General features: G+C 40.4%; 1 protein-coding gene across 2 annotated transcripts; it reads left to right on the top strand.

Moving 5' to 3' along the window:
- The first annotated feature begins 70 nt into the window (after positions 1-70).
- On the top strand, positions 71-17,025 carry slc25a22a (solute carrier family 25 member 22a). Of its 2 annotated transcripts, none has more exons than XM_078257121.1 (11): positions 71-283; positions 8,407-8,594; positions 8,693-8,818; positions 8,966-9,021; positions 10,531-10,621; positions 11,258-11,312; positions 11,964-12,024; positions 12,256-12,400; positions 12,485-12,639; positions 12,727-12,802; positions 13,069-17,025. In XM_078257121.1, exons 2-11 carry the CDS (start codon positions 8,575-8,577, stop codon positions 13,220-13,222), a joined length of 939 nt encoding a protein of 312 aa, XP_078113247.1. In that variant the 5' UTR covers positions 71-283; positions 8,407-8,574; the 3' UTR covers positions 13,223-17,025. The 2 variants fall into 2 exon arrangements, with proteins under 2 accessions (XP_078113247.1, XP_078113248.1); XM_078257122.1 differs by lacking the exon at positions 71-283 and adding an exon at positions 2,791-2,895.

Raw genomic sequence — 17,025 nt, 5'->3', positions numbered from 1 at the left:
TGCAAATAAAACATATCTGTACTTCTACTACATACCACTAGAGGACCCCTTTTCTGTTTCTTTTATCCGAGTCCTACTCCATAGCCAGCCCGGTTGCTCCCCCCTCCTTCCCTGCTTTCACTCTCACCTCCTCTACCTCCCTCCACTGGACTCAAATGCTAGTAACACCGGTAACGTTAGGTTAACTATTGTCGGTCTGTCAGCCAAAGATACAGAGTGTAAAGGCTTTGATTTCCTATTAATACAACCGCACCGGGAGAGAACGGAAACGGCTCTATGTGTGGTATGTAGATAACGGGATGCAGTTAAAGTCTTGTTGTGAATCGTGGCGGGTGTCTTCTTCAGAAAATGTGTCTTGAATTGGCTTGAAGCCGTATACATTTTACCTGGGAATAACGTTAAATGTATTTTTTTTTTAAATGGAGATGAAAGTCTATAGTATCTATAAGAGTATTGTGATTGTAACGTTAACGTTATGTGTTGCCGCTTCGTTGTGAGACGCAGCAAATCATTTTCCGTTATGTGGCAAGCCTAGCATATTTTCTAACGTTACATATGGTGGGTGGGTATAAATATGTAGCTAACGTAAACGGTAGGCCGATAGACTGTTAAAATGTAAGATACAACGGTTATGACTGTGAACGTAATAAATAACGAATGAATAACGGTTATACTCTGGTCGTTAATATGCCGGTCAATATGTTTTGTCATATTTTAACAAAACCGACGAGCCGTTGGTCACGTGTAATGGTTATTTATTATCATTGTCAGTTTCTATGGAAATGTTAGTATGCTTGGTTTTTGGATGTTACCACACAGCAACCGAACCAGTTAACGTTACCGAGTTTCTCCAGGACCTGCAAGGGACCACGGCGGCCGCCTTCTGCCGCTTCCGCTCAGTAGTGAGGGTGTAATTATCGTGTTGGTAGTGGAGGGTAAACCACTTAAACTGTACCCACCTCCTTTTTCATTGGTAGAGAAAAGTGAAGCTACTCACCTCTGACAGGCAGACTATACAGCTAAACGTAAACATACTGTGACTTCTGGACTGATGAGGATGCAAGGAGGGAAAGACAGATCATTTTAGTTAAATCATTTCTTATTCATGCGGAATATCTTGCCTGCTGGAGGCTATTTCTAGTGACCCCCTCCTCTCTGCTGAGACATTGAACATTGAACAACATTTAACTGCTGAGCAAGATGTCAAGCAGTAATGCATATTTTTTTTAAATAAGCAACCTTTTCCAGTGTATTGGTTAGGTTATGATAAAGCCAAGAAGTGTAACAAGGCACTCCTGCAGCCTTGAAATAATTGATGAGGTGAGCCTTTCTTGGGGGTAGGATGACATCCTGTGTTTTCCAATGGAACTGTTGTACCTGTTTTTTGACTGCAATACTAAAAATATCACTTTACTGTAATTCAGTAAAAACATACCATTGGGTTGAATATTAATTTAATCGGCATGCAGGACTACACCCATATAGCATTTCCTAAAAGTATGCTAAAATCCCAGTGGCAAGGACTAAATGTCACTCTTTATGGTCACTGAATGGAAATAAAGTGTAGATGTAATGTTGGAAGATGCTGTGCTCCTGTGTGAAAGTTACACTCCTTCAGGCCATTCAAGGCCTTACAGTAATCTGCAAACTGTAATCAGATGCTTCAATGCTGCATTTAGCTTTCTTTCTCAGGAAAGTCCACTCACAGTGGTATCATTATGTTTCTATCAAGGCTGTACGAAAACTGAGAGGGAGGCAAAACAGAGGAGATGCCCCAGGTGAATTTAGAAACTGGGCCACCAGAGATATCTGCTGTCAGATGAGGGACTAAACACTACACCACCTCTCTGCACTGAAGCGACATTTGTGCTTCTTGAAAGTCTAACCCAGCTTGTTATTTCTGATCTACAGCAGGTGATTATGATCGGTGAAAATGCATAACTGTAGGTTTATTGGCTGCAATATGTAGAGCACCTGTAGTGGAAATGCATTGCAGTGCCTAGATCATAACCCACACTCCATTGGTTGTAAATGGAGATTGCAAGAGCTTTCATAAATAGGAATTAGATTTATAATCCTGATGCTGTAGGGAAGAGGAAATAGTAATCAGATTTATCTGCGACACCACAATTTTCATTCTTTGTTTCTGCAGTGCTGTAGATATCCAAAAATAGACTGCATCTCATAAACCATTATTAAAAAAAAAAAAAAAAAGCATGCTAACAGCATGGCAGCATCCGTCAGGTTTGTTGTTAAGAACAGTAGAAATACAGCTGTCAGTGCAGACAACTATTTCAAACCCAATCCTTTTAGAAATAACTGAAGCAAAAAATATACACAAGGGCAATATAAAGCTGGATGTCATGGATAAGTCATATAATACCAGCCCATTGCTGTGCTGTAGACTTATATACAGTATTCCAACAAATGTATACACAATTATTAAACTGTGTCTCCAGAAGGGATGTAAAAGTGAATGGATTGAGTTGTGTATTAGATCTGGCCTCTTAGATTTTCTGCTCTTGCAGCTCAGAGAAGTACTTGGACATTTGATAGAGGATTGCAGGAACACACTTACATCTGACACAGATCTTCAGTACAGCTGGCTTAGAACTCACAGTGCATTAATCAAACCAGTACATGTGAGACAGATGGACTCGTAACAACAGCCTGCTCTAAGATAATGAGGAAGGGTCCGTGTGATTTTCCTTTGTTTTACTGTCTTTTCGACCAGCCACAGTCACGTGAGAGGAGTGCTGACTACCACAGTGCTTTGTCACTGTAGTGTAGCCACTCACTTCCTCTCGTATTATTCAACAAACTGATTGTCATTTAGTCAGCCAGACCTTTGCTCTCTTTCACACTTGAGGACGCCATGGACCTGAAATGGATAAGGTACATTTTTCTCTGGTTGATTTGAATAAGAGGAATATATTTTGCCTTGAGTTTTGCATTGGAAATTAACTGACATTGCTTTGTCTCCAGATTTTTAGTATCATGCATGAGTTTATCTTTATCTAGCTACATGTGTACTTTGCACCCACCCACCTAATTTCCTATCGATACTAGGACTAGTCTCGTTTTGCCAGACCTACCTCCACAGCGCTGCGGAGGAGGGTCTGGCTAGTCCACACAGCATTCTGGGATACGAGAACAACATGCTCTGGTTTATTGGCATTTCTTTAAACCAATCACAATAGTCTTTGGCGGCGCCAAGTGGCCGGAAGCAATTACGGTGCCTCTGGAAGGAACTTGTTTTGGTGGAACGTGTACGTTCAAAAGTTGTTTTAGTCGCACAACAGAAAACTCAGATTGGACAGATAGTCTAGCTAGCTGTCTGGATTTACCCTGCAGAGATCTGAGGAGCAGTTAACCATAGTCCTCATAAATCAACCAGAGTTTAGAATGCCAACACAAAGAAAGCCGAAAATTAGGGACATCCGGCGGATCTTCTGGCGGCACTGAAGCAGTCCCATAAATGAATCGTCGTTGATATAGACTATACTAGGCCTGATCCGTTATTGTCAGCTTTTTAATGCCCTTACAATATACAGTTTTGTATTTTGTATTTTTTTAGAAAAAAAAGCTTATCTTCCTTTTATGAACAGAGTAGATACACACCTCCTTCACTTCTTATTTTTAACTATGCCTATAATGGTTGAACATTTTTGAAAATTAATTAAAGTAGAAAAAGGTTACATGAAATGTTACCGTTACCAGTTGTTACCAGCTATCATCCCAGTATATGTGTTAATTGTCCAAACATGCACAGGAAGGGCTTGATCTTGTTAAGTTGTATTGAAACCAGTTCCAGAAAGATTTAAGAGCATGTGTTATGAATATTTTATTCATCGTATTCTTCTACATATTACCACCTCAACTACATAATACCTTCATTAGATATTAATCAGCTCACTTTTCAGGTTAGTCATTGACTTGAGAAATCGAATATCCTATTTATATTCATTGTCCCTGTGTTTCATACATTATTATATTACATTATTGCACTTCATATACTAGCATGTGGTGTCATTTATAAATAGTATATAAATCTGTATGCTGACACACCCTCTGCCCCTCCTTTGTAGGATTACATGAACTGGATCGTTGCACACAATACCTATAAGCATTTTACTTTATATAAGCATTGGTCTATGAACTTGTAATTAAATACTTTAAAAATTTAAGTAACAAGTTTTTTAGGAATTTTTTTTTTATTTTATTTTTTTTGGGGGGTGGCTTTTCCCTTTATTATGAAGTGACAGTGGATAGACATGAATGGAGATGACACGCAGCAAAGGGCAGCAGGTCGGATTCAAAACCACGCCGTTTTTTTTAGCAATTTAATATCCTAACTTATAGCAAAAGAAGATTGCTTGCTACTTTACTGACAAAGTTCAACATAGGATTTCAGTATCCTCCTGTCAGTAAAGCAGTGTTTATTGCCTCATTGTTCAATTTGAAATTATGAACAAGGGTCAAAAACTGAGCTGTTATCTGTCTCAATCTCTGTCCGAACTCTTCACTAGCTCTTTGTGCGTCCAATGGCTGGCTGAGTTAAGTTGTCAAGTTCAAGGTTCTGCATGGCAGGAAAGTTGCACATTCACCTTGTCTATTATTTACTCATAAATGCTTATCTGCTCTGGAGGTGAAAACTCTAAATTTGACCTCTTTGTGAATATGTGTGTGTGTGTGTGTGTGTGTGTGTGTTTAAGAGAGAAGAGAAGTCACTTGTGTGTTTGATAAAGAAGTGTTCAGTCATTTTAAATATTTTTTTTGTCTTGAAGTAACTCTCCTCTTTAATCGTGTAGTGAATTGAAAAATGACCTTGCAATCCTTTGCAGCCTTTAATGTGGTGTAGTGATGTGGCTATGTTGGGTTTGGAGAAAAGAAATACCAGTTCCACTTCAGTTACCTGACCGTTTGTCATTTATTTTTTCTTGCTGTGAGAAAGAAAGGAATTCCTCAGAGATTTTGTTGATGAGCGATACCACTGTGCTGTGGACTCTGCACACTGAGGCTAGTTGTTTCCATACAGACTCCAATTGTCATGACAAGAGACAGTACAGCCAAGCTATGACTGTGGGTCAAGTAAATGTCCTGATGCAGACACAGTTGTGTGGTGTAGATGAACTGAAGTGCATGAGTAAAGCCGCAAGCATGATAGAGGTGGTAGGAGATAGGTGACTTATGTAAGACTGCAGTGCTCTTCGCCACTAATACATTGTCTCCTCAGTCCTATTACTAACAGAACATATTCTTCTGTGGATTATTGTTTGAAGAGAGTCAGTGTGCTGACTGTGGAGTTCAGGAGGAAGGCAGTGAAAAGGAAATAGGGAAACAAAAGTAGCGTGCTTAAAGTGAAAAGGTGGGCTCCGTATCACAGCTGGATGAGAAAATGGTGAGGTCGATGAGAGAGGGTTGTGAAGCAGAGAGGAGGACAGTCAGCCAACAGAGACCAGAGAGGCGGCTCGCTGACCTGCTCTGAAACCCCCCTCTCCTCCTCCCTCCTCCACCTCTGGAGCAGCCAGCGGGGGCCTCAAGTCCCCATCCAAACTAAATACACCAGACCACAGCTGCATTTATGACCAGAAACAGTTTACGGAAACCTAAACATCCACCCATGTTGTGCAATCTCTCTGAAACTGAATCTGAGGAATTAGTGACATTAGTGTCATATGAGTGCAGATGCACTTCACAAAGAAACCCACAAGTCAGCAAAGATCTGAGATGGAAAAGCTGTGTTTGTGAGTCATGACTCGTGACTGAGGGAAATGATGGGGGAGGGCCGGTGAGGAGGAGAGAGGAGGAGGTGGGTTGCACACGCAGAGGCAGGTTGGGATTGGTGGATGAAGGGGGTGGAGAGAATGAGGGGGGAAATGGGAAGCATCCTTTCACACTGAGGGCATTTTATACCTAAAATATGGAGCATATTTGTCACATCAGACATATTTCCTTATTTTTTATTTCCTCTATTTGCTCAGAGGACAGAGCTTTCCCTGTGCAGTATGGATTGAGTCTCACGATGAGAGAGCTCATGCATAAAACACCAACGTTCAAGGACATGCACGATCCACAGATTTGTTTTAACACAAAGTAATCCCTCTTCATTGATTGCTAAAGCTCTATTTTAAAGGGGCTGTCAACAGTGTTGCCTAATTATGCTGCACAGTGGTTAACTATGTAAATGTGTCTTGTGCTGGTTTCTATTATAGATGTGTTGAGGCTGCTCTTACATTCATCTGTGGTGTATTGTGAGTCGCTAGTTTTAACTGTGTTTAACTAGTTTCCATTGCCCAACTAGAGCAATACTGTGAGCATTTTGTATGTGTGCAGTTAGTCAGTCAGGCCAAGACTTAAAGCAACACTATGTAACTTTTAGCGCGAGCTGTAGTTCCAATGAGACAACCTGTAGGGGGACCGAAGCGGGAAAAGTTACATAGTGTTGCTTTAATACTGTTGACCTGCCACCCCACCTGAGGGCTGTATTTGGTTTGTTTCACAGCATACCTGGGAGTAGAGTCAGAAAGTTCTTCTTACTGCCATACAGCCCCCGACCCTCACTGGGAAGGCTTACATTACCTTTTGTCAAACCTGCTTTCCCCTTATACAATATACCAAGCCAGCGTTTTTGTGTGAACGGAAGGCTGAAATGGATAGAAAAGATGCATTTTTAAATCTAAACAGCCTAGTGTTGGACAAATTCTCAGTTTCTGTCTGTGCTTAGGTAATTTCTTGGTAATTTGATGGTTTTTACAGTGGGTTACTGCCATGGGCGTAAATCTGATCTAACAGTAGGGGGGGACAATAAACATAAAAATTCGGAAGAGCAATTTTTGAAGGGACACAAATAATACAGCCAATTATACTTGTAGAGGACATGTGTACACAGAGGAAAGCCTTAATACTATCATTAGTGTAGCATGGAGACTGTACGATTATCTTTCTTTTCAGCGTTTCTCTTGATTCAATGAAAAAGCTGACTAAATTGACCAAAATATTCTTCTTCAAAACCATGTATTTATTTTTAAGTTGTGTAAAACATAATGACTTATTTTCAAAAAGTGTCCCCATATAAAAGAAATACAATGCTTTTATACACTTGTTAAATTAGCTGATCATAATGTAAATGAGTGAGCCACTGGTAAAGCTCATCTGCTAACCCTGACAGCCACACACCTCCAAAAATAGACTCTACACCTGACTGTCCCTGGTCTCCCTGTTCCTCAGTTCTTTCTGTCTCCTTTGCAAGTGACATAGTGACGTTATTATTTCCATAAGCACCCATTCTTATAAAGATGTTACCAAATTGTCTTGATATGAGGACTTAATGTACTTACTTGGCGTTTTGGTGTAAGCCTACTGAAAAAGGATCTTATGCCTGTTTTTCATTTCTCTGTCAATTTACCTGCGCAACAACAACACAAATCTTTAACGTCAGATGTCTAAATATGAGTTAGTTTCATAGGTTCACCACACGGTCATAATTATGAAATGATCTTGCGTTCTCCACATAAATATTAGGTTTCTTCTGGGACAGAGGATATATATTTAACTGATCTGCCACTTAACTTCATATTGAGCAAAACACAACTGTAGATCTTCAATATTAACCCTAATGTCAGTTTCCACACATAACTTTAGGCTTATCGCCGTGGTAACGTTAGTTGTAGTGGGTGCATTTCTATCCAACAAGCTATTAAACAAGCTAGGCTACATTATATTACACTAACATAGCGAACATTTTGTCATGACTAATTCATTAATTACTCAGCATAATTTCTATTTGAGAAAAGAAAAACTTCATACAATGTTTAATGTGAATAAAACAGCCTTGAACCGCCTACTTACTACATTCCTGTCACTACCCAATGTGACTGTGAGTCTAGTGCAGATCCTAACTACAGCATGCAGTGGACCAAACCACTGTGAGGCAAGGGAGGGGGAACTCAAAATGTTTCTAAACTTAAAAAGCATTTTTTGCAGTTTGTATTGTTTTACTACTTACACAGATATTTTAAGTATACATCATTATGTTATTTACAATACACAGCATTGTTTTAATGATATTTCTGGGGGGGGCTGCAATGCAAATTAACAAGACAAACAATTTATTCGCACTACCTTAGGTTTTTTGACATTTTATAGACCAAACAATTAATAAATAATGAAAACAATCAGTTGCAGCTCTAACCAACTAATTTGGGATGTAAAACTAGTTTTTACAGTTTATTTTAGGTGGCGTAACAGCTTATTATTAAAAGCAAGTCTATGTTGTAATGTTTGTGAAGGCAACATTGCTGCATTTTAACTTTTGAAATGTATTGATCTCTATTTTGTTGGAACATTTCTGTTAACAGCCACTTTTTGTGAGTGTTTAATGTGACATTTTCTGTTTCTTTGCAGATATCCCCCCAACTTGAACTAACAACAACTGCAAGCGAGACAAGTGGACAAAACACAATCAGGCTACATAATCCCACTTGGACAGCAACACGCTAGTCTAAAAAACCGACCCCTGAGTGACTAGCTAACAGACAGATTGACACTTTGACCAGACAGGGCTTTAGATAAATGGCTGACAAGCAGATCAGGTAGGATGGAATGTTCAACGACTACAAATATAGCAGCACCGTGGCCTTGTTTTCATCTATTGACCCTTTTGTATTTAATATTTTTGTCTCTTGTCCAGTTTGCCTGCCAAATTGATCAATGGGGGGATCGCTGGCCTAATTGGAGTGACCTGTGTGTTTCCCATTGACCTGGCCAAAACTCGCTTGCAAAACCAGCAAAATGGATGTCGCCTTTACACCAGCATGTATGCTATTTCTGTATTTGACTTTTGCATATGAATATATAAACATATTGCTAGGTTATAGTTGGGGCTAATCAGCAGTATCACCCAGCTTGTCATAAGATTCCTAAGTAACCAACATACCACAACTGTCGTGTTTGTGTGTTTCAGGTCAGATTGCCTTATTAAGACCATCCGGTCAGAGGGGTATTTTGGGATGTACCGAGGTAAGTTTTAAATTTTTAAATGTTTGTGAAAAATGTGTGAGCTCACTGAAGTGTAAACAATTAGAGCTTCAAAGCTGTTAGGTAGCACAGGGTTCTGATTACTTTCAGCTTCATAGTGAGGCTACAGACAGCAAATACAGGGCTCTACAGTGGGGCAAAAAAGTATTTAATCAGCCACCAATTGTGCAAGTTCTCCCACTTAAAAAGATGAGAGAGGCCTGTATTTTCATTATAGGTACACTTCAACTATGAGAGACAAAATGAGAAAAAAAAATCCAGAAAATCACATTGTAGGAATTTTAATGAATTTATTTGCAAATTATGTTGGAAAATAAGTATTTGGTCAATACCAAAAGTTCATCTCAATACTTTGTTATATACCCTTTGTTGGCAATGACAGAGGTCAAACGTTTTCTGTAAGTCTTCACAAGGTTTTCACACACTGTTGCTGGTGTTTTGGCCCATTCCTCCATGCAGATCTCCTCTAGAGCAGTGATGTTTTGGGGCTGTCGCTAGGCAACACGGACTTTCAACTCCCTCCAAAGATTTTCTATGGGGTTGAGATCTGGAGACTGGCTAGGCCACTCCAGGACCTTGAAATGCTTCTTACGAAACCACTCCTTTGTTGCCCGGGCGGTGTGTTTGGGATCATTATCATGAGCCAGCCATATTTCATCTTTAATGCCCTTGCTGATGGAAGGAGGTTTTCATTCAAAATCTCACGATACATGGCCCCATTCATTCTTTCCTTTACACGGATCTGTCGTCCTGGTCCCTTTGCAGAAAAACAGCCCCAAAGCATGATGTTTCCACCCCCATGCTTCACAGTAGGTATGGTTCTCAGTATTCTTTCTCCTCCAAACACGACGAGTTGAGTTTTTACCAAAAAGTTCTATTTTGTTTTCAGCTGACCATATGACATTCTCCCAATCCTCTTCTGGATCATCTAAATGCTCTCTAGCAAACTCCAGACGGGCCTGGACATGTACTGGCTTAAGCAGGGGGACACGTCAGGCACTGCAGGATTTGAGTCCCTGGCGGCGTAGTGTGTTACTGATGGTAGCCTTTGTTACTTTGGTCCCAGCTCTCTGCAGGTCATTCACTAGGTCCCCCCGTGTGGTTCTGGGATTTTTGCTCACCGTTCTTGAGATCATTTTGATCCCACGGGGTGAGATCTTGCGCGGAGCCCCGGATCGAGGGAGATTATTAGTGATCTTGTATGTCTTCCATTTTCTATTTTCCTGAGGAATTTGCAAATAAATTCATTAAAAATCCTACAATGTAATTTTCTGGATTGTTTTTTCTTATTTTGTCTCTCATAGTTGAAGTGTACCTATGATGAAAATTACAGGCCTCTCTCATCTTTTTAAGTGGGAGAACTTGCACAGTTGGTGGCTGACTAAATACTTTTTTGCCCCACTGTATGTCTCACTGGCAATTATCTGTCATTCTCTCTCACCCTTCTTTGTTTTCTCTCTTTCTTGCTCTCTGTCCTTTTTATCCCCCCAGGAGCGGCAGTGAACTTAACACTAGTCACGCCAGAGAAAGCCATCAAATTGGCTGCCAACGACTTCTTCAGGCATCACCTCTCCAAGGATGGGTGAGGCATGAAAGTGCTAACAGGCTGACTGACACACACACACACACACACACTCCCCTCATCAATCAGTGTGATTAACTGGCGTGTTTACTAACATGTAACCTGACACATTAGCTGTCTGTATTCTCACTGAGGCTCTACTTAATCTTTCACCGTTCTGTCGTCTCTTCTGAGGCATCGAGTATTTCATGGTGGTTCGTTAACTGTCTGGTTTAAAAATACAGAATTGCTTGTATGTGTGTCAACAGAAGCCCTTTCTGAACTCACGTTAAAATTAGCACACGGTGGTACCACATGCCAAACATTAGCAACCATCATCTGGTGTTGAAGTCAGTCACCCACCCATTGTCCCCCATGAAAAACCTTAAGGTTTCTGGGGCATCTATCTCTATCACTATGGTGACAAACATGCAAGCTGATGAATGATTGACTTGTCTGGCCCAGCCGCTCACCTTGTGAATTATTAATCTGCCCTTGTGCCTGACATGTTGATATAGAAGACAAAGATTATCATCACCACAACAGGTGGCGACAACTCCTTTTTCGAGGACTGCAGTTGTCTGGCTCTCACACTGTCAGTCTAGTGCTTGCTTTTGTCTGATCTTGCTTTTTATGGTCTTTTTTTCTTTCTTTCAGAAAACTCACTCTGCTCAAAGAGATGCTGGCTGGGTGCGGGGCAGGTACATGCCAGGTGAGTGAGTGAGGTGCTGCTTTAATTGCATCCTCCTGTTCTCCATCTGGACCTGCTGCCCTTAGCACTGCCAATGTCATCTGACATACACACCACTGGGCCTCAGCCATCGCCTCATTTATCACTGCTTGCATCTAGAATTAGCCATGAGCATGTTTAAATGAGAGGAGGTAGTCGCAGAAACATGCTCACAGTTTGTCTCTGTAGATTGCCCCTGTTATCTGTGTTCCCTGTTATCACTAAAATGTTGTCCTGTTAGCGAATGATACACAGGCAGCTAGATTTGAGTGATCATATAAGACATTGTTAGAGTTCTACTTGGCCATGTGCACTGAGTGATTGAGTCAGAGGGAAATGCCTCTTGTCAATGAGGCCAAAGGCTTCAAGTCCAAGGAACGTGATTAGATTAACTGTAGCAGACTTTGGATTAAGATTGCATTTGAGAACATGGCCATCTCACCCTTAATCCAGTTAACTAGTTACTACTGTGTGGATTACAGAAGAAAACGAGAGCTGACTTGTAGCAAATGGATGCCAGTAGATCTACACTGGACACATGTTTTGCCTGACACACTCAGGACTAATCAATCATTGTTCACAGTGTGCCTATGTTGACACTGTACCTGACACCTTTATTTTGTTTTGTTGCAGGTTATTGTCACAACTCCTATGGAGATGCTGAAAATCCAGCTCCAAGATGCTGGACGAATTGGTAAGAGGAAATTAAATCCAGATGGCTGTTTTAGCAAAAAGTGAAGTGTAGGGGATAAAATGGAGAAATAGTGGCCTCATGTGGTCATATCATAGATTACAACAGCTTTATTGTGGTTTCTTCTTACTGTTATAAATCAAAATGTCTGCCCACATACCTGTTCTGAGCATTGTGTGTTTCGAGTAGCTAAGCTTTTTCTGTTATTAATGTTGTGTTTCTTATGTTCCATAGCGGCTCAGAGGAAGCTGATGCCAGAGATGATGGCAGCAGGGACTGTGGAGACCAAGTCACCAACAGCCATGCAGCTCACCAGAGAATTATTTAGGGAAAAGGGCATTGCTGGGCTGTATAAGGGCCTTGGTGCCACATTGCTCAGGTAAAACAGATCTGGCAACTAGTTTACCAACCAACTGCAATGAACTTCACACACTTACTGTGATCGTCTATATTTTTTTTGTAGGGATGTTCCTTTCTCCATCATCTATTTCCCCCTTTTTGCCAACCTGAACAATCTGGGCAAAAGAGGCGTAGATGGGCCTGCTCCTTTCTACGTGTCGTTTATATCAGGCTGCCTTGCGGGAAGCACAGCGGCTGTTGCTGTCAACCCTGTTGATGGTGAGCAGTGGGACTGTGAACATTGTTACAGCAATGTGTGCACCATTAGTTGATGTTAAATATTCACCTGAGCTCTGTGTGTTGCAGTGATAAAGACAAGACTGCAGTCGTTGAACCGAGGGAGCACAGAAGACACGTACAGTGGAGTGACTGACTGTATCAGGTGACCTCATTATGTCTTTACATACTGCTGCAGCATGTGTGATGCTGTGTCTGTGTATAGTCAAGTCAAAATGGATTTAAAGTGCATTATCACACACACACATTTTACAAAAAAACAATGAAAACAGCAGAACCAACAAACAATACAACAGATTATTAAGAAACACAAATTTAAATAGAGATAAAACACCACCAACACCTACTAGCACATAACTAATGCTGGCTGTATGTTTCACTTTTAATAATTAGCTTTTATGTGCTCTCTAGGAAAATCTTACGTAACGAGGGTCCATCAGCTTTCCTGAAGGGAGCCTACTGTCGAGCCTTGGTCATTGCACCTCTGTTTGGCATCGCCCAGGTGATCTACTTCCTGGGTGTGGCTGAATATCTTCTTAGCTTCTTGCCTAAAAAAGACAAATAAGAAGCACATACTTTCTGCCTTTCCCTCCCACAATGCATCATACCAATTGCGTGAGGATTCATCTCATTCTAAAAGAAATATTCAATGGGTCAGAGCATGACCGATCATTACATTTTGTTTTTTAATGTGTTGTGTTGAATGTGAAAAAAGTTTAGGAGGGAGCCTTTGTTTGCCAAGCTGCCTATGGTGGCACACAACAATCCAGTAGGCATGCTGAGCTAGCTCTCTGGAAATGAAGCCGCAAATATCAGTCAAAGTTTTAAAGGAATATTGCTTTATAATTACAGCATTTTAATGCATTTTTGAATATGATTGTCAAATTTTAAAAATAGATGTACTGCCCTTGGTTGCTGCACTTCTGCAAGCCCTACACTATACTAATTTTCAACACCATTAGTTTCTGACAGACTAAGTGATCTATTGAAAATGACATACCATAACTAGCTAAATTAAATGCACATACTTTACTTAGAAAGATATTTCAGAACATTTGAAGAAGAGGATATTTACTAAAATGCTATTCAAAGAATTCCCCCAGACCTTATGTCTTAAAAGACAGTATATTTAGAAATAGAGCAAAATATACAGTATGCCTCTGTTTCAGACAAAGACCCAGGGAATGTGTTGATGTGATACCAGCGTACTCCCTATGATCTTTCCTGAGAAGCCACATTCCTTCCTGTAAGTGGTTGTAATGAACTCAGCCATTCAGCTCCGAGCAGACTTTGATTGCCTTGGCTTTTTAAGTAGATCAGGTTCCATCTGATATTTAGTGCTACCACAATGGTTCGACTGTTTTGCCTCAGCGATAAAGATATCTCCTGTTTCACAGTTACACTCTAGACCGAAGAGACAGTGTGCAACATTTGGGCATTATGCACGACCAATCTACATGTACAACATTTTTTTAAACTGCCTCTATGCTCCTTTCTATGGGTCGAAACTGTCAAGCATGTTGTAGTTGTGGCCACACCCCAATCAGTGATGTCACAGCAGAGGTTTTGCCTTGGAGGGATGATGGAAAACACCTGCTGTGACATCACTGATTGTATAGTGGCCAAAAGTGCTGTGCACTTTAAAATATTCAGTCCACAGAGAGCAGAGCGGCAGTGGTTTTCTGCCCTGTGGGATTCATTGTGATTTCAGATGAAAGCTTTAGCTGTGAACACTAAATGGGTTGAAAGCAATTTTAATAGAATGCCAGATTATTAGTAGATATTTAGTAATTATGCTGACAAATGGTCAGACATTGCATGCTGAGGCCTCATGAGTACAGTCATCCATTGTGGAGCCATTAAGACCATAGCTGGAGTAGTGCAAACCCCTTAGATCCAGACATAGTTATTATTGTTTACAGATGAGTTCACACTTCATTTAAATTCTTTGTCCAAACTTGAATTCAGTGGCAGGACCCAAAGAGCTAGTGATAAACCTTTCTTTATCAGAAAATGAAACCAATGTGTTTTCAGTGTTCTATGATTTTTACCAAACATCTCGGCTTGTTTGCTTTAGAGGTTTTGTTTGCTTTAAGCTGCTAGGGAAAGCAGCCCCCATCGTATCTTGTTTATGCATCACACCACTGAAGCCTCGCCATTGGTTTATCTCGCCGGAGATCAAGGTGACTTTGATGTGTATAATCCAATCACATTCCTTCTGTGCTCCCACTGTTCAAGCAGTACTGTTGCACTGTAGATACGCAATGCAACTTTTCAATGTATTATCATTTGTGGGAGTGAGATCTATTTATCGATAATCCTTATAGGCAGTATAGCATTATATATTTGTATGTGTTGTTTTTTCTGTGTCAAAGTTTCCACCTTAACTATATTGTACATATGCAGATGATATGAACTTTATGTTTTAGGATTTATTGTTTGTTTTCTAATTTGTGATGGCTTATTTGCACACCTACCTCTCCAGCTCCCCCCTCAATCCATATTGTGGTGATTTTATGTTATGATGGTGTGGACATATCAAATGAAGGACCATGTTTTGATGCAACAAGCATCAGTTGAACTTAAATGCAGCATATTGATGGTGGTTTTTTTACTGTATGCAAAGGGGAACACTAGTGTAGATCTACAGTCGGATAGTTTTTTTGGAGGTGCCATTTCTCCTGAGCCCTTGGTTATGTTGGGTCAACCTATCGTCCTGTTTCTACAGTTTTATCAACCAGGACCAAACAGAGCATTATAGAATGATGGTATAGATGTTGTTAATGTGAATGACCTCTGGCACTACTAAAACAGTTCTGAAAGTGAAATACAGCCTGGGCAAGGCCAATAAGGGCCTGCTGACATCAGACTGTAAATCTAACATCTGTCTTCTTGAATGGTGCTTCATTCTTGAGGTAGCTGCAATATGACATTGATGGCACTAACGACCAAGGCTGTGCCTACTGAATCACATGCTAGTGAATCTTAGCTTTGTCAATGTCTTAACTGAAAGCCATAGGTCACGGAGGGAAAACAGAACTGCTAGACATGGACTGGCACCTCCAGCCACGTTGACAGATGTCAGCTGAGCCACAGGAAAACGGTGAAAAGTTGACTTGTGTGAGCTAGTCTTTATAAATTACTGTTGTAGTTTTTCAACATTCCAATTGCCAGTTCATCTCATATATGCTGTTATTGTGATCATAATGCCTATATTTGTGTTGTTGAGATTATTGTTATGATTTTTTAACCTCCCCACCCACCTTTACCCCGCCCTCATTCAGATTTTTAAAATGTTTTCTTTGTTTGAATCTTGAAAATGTTGTGCAAGTCATTTTGTTTTACTGAGCTGTGAATTTTCACTGGCCTTGTGCATTTGGTTATGTATGTGCGTGTGTGTGTGTGTCTGTCTGATTGTGTAGTGCTGTAGTTGATGTGTAGTTGTTGTAGTTGGTATTTTTCTCTTTGATTGTCAGACCCATGCTCTATCCCCTCTTTCCTTCTATCCGTCACACTCCTCTGTCATCTACTCTCCCCAGCATCCACAGCCGGGGCAGCAGGTAAATGCTGAGGAGCTCTAAAACACCAAATGTATAACTTAGAGTGTATACAATCAAAGAAAGCACAAAGGATTATTAGGCACAAGAGACCACATGGCCCACTTTGAATATACTCAGACAAAGTCCTTGGAAATCCATGTGCTGCTTTTGCAGCAATGGATTAGAGTCTGATTTATTGCAGGGGAGATGTCAATTGAGATGAACTTTTCAGTCTTGTAAGTAAGTTTATCTGTCTGTAAAACTTGATCTATAGGGCTGAGGCGACTTATTATAAGAGATGGTGTCCACTATGTCACTAATCAGCAGTTATCCACAAAATGTATATCGCCTACATATTCTAAATGAATCAGATATAAGAATGTATCTTAGATATTATGAGATGTATTATAATTATAGTGAAGAGTTTATTACATTTTAATCTAAAGATTTGTGCTTTACACATTCACTGAAAAAAATTCATGAACCAGCTCACTGATATGCAATAAGTAGAAGCCACACATAGACACACACTAGAAGAAAAAAACACAACGTATGATGCAAGCGGGGACCTTCTGGGGTCTCTTCACAGCCTCTGTTGTCTTCCTCCAAGAGGAATTGTGCATTATAGCACTTTTATACAAGGACCCTCACCCCACTGTCCATCTACAAAGTCTCTCTCTCCGTGACAAAGAGGGTGACCAGTGATCACTATGAATATGTGTGGTGAATGACACAGTTTGTCCTAGAAATGTATGACAATGCAATTGAAAAAAACAAAGAAAATATTCCCTGTCACAATTTGCTGTTCAATAAACTGACTGTCCTGAAA

The sequence above is a fragment of the Sander vitreus genome, chromosome 8, assembly GCF_031162955.1.
Source record: "Sander vitreus isolate 19-12246 chromosome 8, sanVit1, whole genome shotgun sequence".
NCBI lineage: Eukaryota > Metazoa > Chordata > Actinopteri > Perciformes > Percidae > Sander > Sander vitreus.
Note: the sequence above shows the minus strand (reverse complement) of the source record. Positions and strands in the feature narration are given on the sequence as shown.

Excerpts from the sequence above, each read along its gene's own strand:
- slc25a22a (XM_078257121.1), top strand. The coding sequence starts at position 8,575 with ATGGCTGACAAGCAGATCAG. Across the intron at positions 9,022-10,530 it reads GTATTTTGGGATGTACCGAG|GAGCGGCAGTGAACTTAACA; the intron begins GTAAGTTTTAAA and ends TTATCCCCCCAG. Across the intron at positions 10,622-11,257 it reads CATCACCTCTCCAAGGATGG|AAAACTCACTCTGCTCAAAG; the intron begins GTGAGGCATGAA and ends TCTTTCTTTCAG.